General features: G+C 47.8%; 1 protein-coding gene across 1 annotated transcript; it reads left to right on the top strand.

Annotated features, from left to right (window-relative positions):
• The first annotated feature begins 2,084 nt into the window (after window positions 1-2,084).
• LOC135222355 (uncharacterized) lies at window positions 2,085-3,782 on the top strand. The gene has a single exon (XM_064260440.1). The coding sequence runs from the start codon at window positions 2,085-2,087 to the stop codon at window positions 3,780-3,782; it is 1,698 nt and encodes a 565-aa protein (XP_064116510.1).
• The last annotated feature ends 1,306 nt before the right edge of the window (window positions 3,783-5,088 follow it).

Below are 5,088 nucleotides of genomic sequence, written 5' to 3'. Positions count from 1 at the left end.
AATTCTGTCTTCGCATCTCATTATCTGACAGATTTGCAAACCACATATGAAAATTGCAATACATTGGGGCCATTCATTGTGACTGACACGGTATTGGGTGAGGGAGAGAAGGATGTATCCCATCCTCACTAACTTTTCTCCTTGATTATGTTTTTTGTATTTTTAAGGTTGTCTGAAGATACAGGGAGTTTTTTTGAGTATCTTTCAGTCTTTTAATGTCTGGTGTATTTCTTAAACGGTTGTGGTGATCCCTCGTTTTTCATTGTATTTTGTGGTGATTTGTACTGCGCCCTGAGCAGGGGCATTATAGTCTTGTCCGTTACGGTCACGTCCTCTACGGCAAGTACTTATTATTGTGTCCGACGCACGGATCCATATATCCTGTCGGTACAATAAAGGCCAGCAGACTACAGAGGCAGTAACCACTGAGTCAGCGGTCTTTAAAGGTAAAGAACCTATATCTTCGGATAATTCCAACAGTTGGTATTTTAGCTGCCATTGTCCCACCACCTAAATGTGTCAATCAGCTATATGTAACCACCGGGTAAGTTATATAAGTGAAAATTACATTTTTATAATAATATAAAGTTTCACTTATACTTACCCGGTGGTTACATAACGAAGCCCGCCCTCCTCCCCTCATATGGACAGGTAGGCATGAAACTTCTGATTTATTGTTGGAATGGTTCCCGGTACCCGCTAGAGGGTGGGAGTAGAGGGATCACCTGTCAAACCATTAGCGCTACTGCGAATTTCAAATTCTGCCGTGACGTCAGGAGACGACAGCTATATGTAACCACCGGGTAAGTATAAGTGAAACTTTATATTATTATAAAAATGTCATATCTTCTTCCATTGATTCCATTCTATAGCCAACGTGTCTGTGGCAAAAGCCAGAGGGTCCAGGTTGAGGGCCACATAACAAGGGAGTTTGTGGTTCAACTCCGTGGCGAAGAGATCCTCCTGAAGCCCCGGTACTAGCTGACAGACCCAACTGAATGACTTCTTGTCCAGGGACCATTCGGACTCCAGTGGGACCGAACGTGATAGCGCATCCGCCACCACGTTCCTTACTCCAGCAAGGTGAGTGGCCGATAGGTGCCACTTGTTCTTGCCTGCTAGTGAAAAGATAGCTATCATGACATGGTTCATGTGGCTTGACTTGGAACCTCCCCTGTTGATGCAGTGTACTACCACTGCACTGTCGAGCACCAGCTTGATATGAGATTTCTTGGCTGGATGAAGTTTCTTCAGGGTGAGGAACACTGCCATAGCTTCTAGCACATTGATATGAAGCTGGCGGAATGGAAGGGACCATGTTCCTTGTACTTTTTTGTACTGTGAGTACCCGCCCCAACTTGTTAGTGATGCATCTGTGTGGATCACTAAGGCCGGCGGAGGGAGCTGTAGTGGAATTGTCTTTGACAAGTTCTTGACTTCCGTCCAGGGATGGAGACGCTTCCGTAAGATCGCCGGAATCAGAGCTAGTCTGTCCCAGGATCTGTTGTTCGCTTTCGAATGCCAAACTCGATTTATATCTTTTAGTTTGGCTTTCAACAGGACGTCCGTCACTGAAGCAAATTGGAGAGAACCTAAGATCCTTTCTTGGTTTCTCCGGGAAGTCTGTTTGCACTTGAGAAATTGTCTGGTTGCCTTGGCTATTTCTCTCCTTTTCAACGGCGGGATTGATAGAGTATGCAAATCCAAACCCCATTGAATTCCCAGCCACTGGAAACGGGATGCCGGGGTTAGCCGGGACTTTGTCCTTTTTAAATATGTAACTGACCTGGCAGTTATATACATAGCTATATTCTCTTGACGTCATGACGTCACGACACTTTTCAAAACTCGCGGCAATCGCCGACCGTCGGTCAGGTGATCGTTACCCATACGCCCTCTAGATAGTTACCTGGAAACCTCAGATTTTCTCTGTCGCCCGGGCCGACAACACTGTTGTTGTTGGTTCCTCGATAGGTTTTTCGTACTCGCTAGAGTATTTCATTGTTTGGTGAAGTATTTTGTTAGCTTTCGCTGTTGTTGACTTAGTTTGATTTTGTATTTGTTTTTGGATTTCTCTATTAACAATGTCGGACTCGGGAATTGTTTATCGAGTCTGCAGTAAAGGGGGGTGTAGGGTTAGAATTCCCAAAGCTTCTCTTGATCCTCACACACTTTGTGTGAATTGTATGGGTAGAATTTGCACTTTTGAGGATAGATGTGATGAGTGCTTGATTTTGGATGATAAGGAGTGGAAGGAGTTGGACAGGTATGTCCGTAAGCTCGAGAGAGATAGGATTAGAAGAACTAAGAGTTCCCTTTCCCGTTCATCTACAAGTCAGGAAGTGGTAGATAACCCCATAGTTCCTTCCCCTGCTCCTTCTCAAGGTCATTTAGTAGAGGTATCAGCTCCCGATCCTGTCTCCGAGTCGGGGGCTAAGGACTCAACCTTTGCAGGTATTCAAGCAGTTCTTGAAAAAATGGGACAACAGATTGCCTCTCTTACTGAGCAAGGCAATCGCACCTGGACTGTTGTAAGTGCCCTGAGTGCAGGTACTAAAGTCAGTGTAAGTGAAAAGTTAAGTGTTAGTGCCAGTGTAGTGGAGGATGCGTCCGATCGGTCCTGTCGCGCTCCTAGACCCAGACCTCTTACAAGCTCCCGGACCCATGGGAGACGTAAAGTCGAAAGTCTAAGGGAGGCGAGAGGCTCTAGTATCCGGTCGGGCGTGCCCTCAAGCAAACCTATTGACGCTTCCCAGGTTGCTTCAGACAACCGTAGAAAAGGCTTGTCGAGTGTTTTTGGCTCGTCATCCGATGACGTCTCCTCGCGTCGAGGATGGCGACACTCTACGTCTTCTCGTCCTCTCAAGAGGAAGTTACTTCGTGATAGTGAGGTCTCGTCAGAGGAGCAACTGCTGGGCTGCAGTCACTGGAGTTCTCCGGAGAGGTTTTCATCATCAGAAGCCTCGCCAGCTAAACAGAGCAGGGCAGCTCTTTCGATGAACGCTCCTCTTCCACCATCGACTTGGGAGGAATTACCAAGGAAGCTTCCTACCGAGCGTCCTCAGGAAGTCTTAGATAGATCTTCTCCTCCGGCTGCGGTTCGTGCGGGCGAATCTGACGAGTTACCTTCGACCTCGAGGGGCAATGAAGCCAAGGATATGCTGCAAGGCATGCAACAGCAGCTGTCAGCCCTAATGGAAAAGCTGCAAGAACCGAAGCGTCAGCATGACGCCCCAGGATTTATGAAGACTTCGCAAAGCGTCAGTGCCAAGAAGAGTGCAGACAAGCATGACGCTTCCGATACACTCGGACGTGACGCTTCCGAGCGTGACGCCAGCGCACATAGGAGCAAAGAGCGTGACGCCAGCACGCGTAGGAACAAAGAGCGTGACGCCAGCGCGTGTGAAAGAGATGTACGTGACGCCAACGCTCGTAAGCATGACGCCCCGGTGGATCATGGTGTCAAGGAGCGCATCGAGACCAGAGGAGAAGCAGATGACGTTCCTGCTTTGGCTTTGCCTACTTCATCCGATGTGGAACGGGACAGAGAGAGACCTTCGGAGATGTTGGAAGTAGTTTCTGAAGAGGAGACGAAAGAGCAAGTTCCTCCTTCCGACTATAAGACCCTTATGCTTCTGTTTCAAGAGCTTTTTGAAACAGATTTCAAGCCCGCAGCGCCTCGTTCTCCCCGTCTCAGTTCCTTTGTGGAAGGATGCAGAATAAGACTGCTTTTACGAGGATGGTCCTTTCCATTTCAGCCAAGAAAGCTCTCGCGAGGATGAACGACTGGATGGACAAAAAGGAGCGAGGCAAAACTGCTTTCGTTTTTCCTCCGGCAAGATTGGCCTCTAAATCTAGTGTTTGGTACGAGACTGGGGAAGTCCTGGGCCTGGGAGTACCTGCCTCCTCTCAGGCAGACTTCTCCAGTATTGTCGATACCAATCGTAGGCACGCCTTACAGCTGCGAAGGTGATGTGGTCGATGCAAGAGTTCGATCATTTACTGAAGGGCGTGTTTAGAGTTTTTGAGGTCCTGAACTTTCTCGATTGGTCTCTTGAGTGCTCTCGCCAAGAAAGTGGAAGAAAAGGACTCACCGGACATACCAAATCTTCTGAGTGTGATGTCTTGTATGGACAAGGCGTTACGGGATGGAACGAATGAAGTGGCAGCGATTTTCACGGCAGGCATCGTGAAGAAAAGGTCCCTCCTCTGCTCCTTTACAGCAAAAGGAGTTACGCAGGTACAGAGAGCAGAGCTTTTGTTTGCTCCCTTTGCGAAGTTTCTTTTTCCGCAAGAGATTATAAGAGATATTGCCACTTCACTGACACAGAAAACAACACAGGACCTAATATCAAAGGCAGCCAGTGGGGTTTTGCCTTCTTCGTTTGCGGCCAAGAGAGCAAGAGAGGAGAAGCAGCAGCAACAGTTTTTTCGAGGAAAACAGCCCCGAGGTACGTCGGGAACTACTCGAAAGCCATCCAGGAAAGGCGGCAAGCTCCCTTCCAAAAGGAGGCCATGATCAGACAGTCCTTCAGACAAATAGGAGCCAGGCTTTCTTTGTTTTGGGAAGCTAGGAGAGACAGAGGGGCAGACAACTGGACCCTTCAAATACTCAGGGAGGGCTACAAGATCCCGTTTTACACCAAACCTCCCATAGTTTTAGATCCCCTCGACTTAACAGCGAATTATAGGGACAGCAACAAGAGATTCGCGTTGAAAGAACAAGTAGAGCTTATGCTCTTAAAAAAGGCGATAGAACCTGTTTCACCTCAAGAGAATCCGGGGTTCTACAATTGACTGTTTTTGGTACCCAAGAGCTTGGGAGGATGGAGACCCGTTCTAGACGTCAGTGCCCTAAACGCCTTCGTTGTGAAGACGAAATTCACGATGGAGACAACGCAATCAGTGCTAGGCATTAAGACTGGGGCGGGGGATTGGATGGTCTCATTAGACCTGCAAGACGCTTCTTTTTATGTCCCCATTCCACCCGTAGCTCCTTCGGAAGTACCTTCAGGTTTCTTATTTGAAGGAAGAGTATTTCCAGTTTCATCGTTCGATTCAACAAGAAAGTAGGGGAACAAGTTTCTT

Source organism: Macrobrachium nipponense, chromosome 3, assembly GCF_015104395.2.
Source record: "Macrobrachium nipponense isolate FS-2020 chromosome 3, ASM1510439v2, whole genome shotgun sequence".
NCBI classification, from domain to species: Eukaryota; Metazoa; Arthropoda; class Malacostraca; order Decapoda; family Palaemonidae; genus Macrobrachium; species Macrobrachium nipponense.
The sequence above is the reverse complement of the archived record's forward strand: the minus strand, read 5'-3'. Positions and strand labels throughout refer to the sequence as shown.

Excerpts from the sequence above, each read along its gene's own strand:
- LOC135222355 (XM_064260440.1), top strand. The coding sequence starts at position 2,085 with ATGTCGGACTCGGGAATTGTTTATCGAGTCTGCAGTAAAGGGGGGTGT.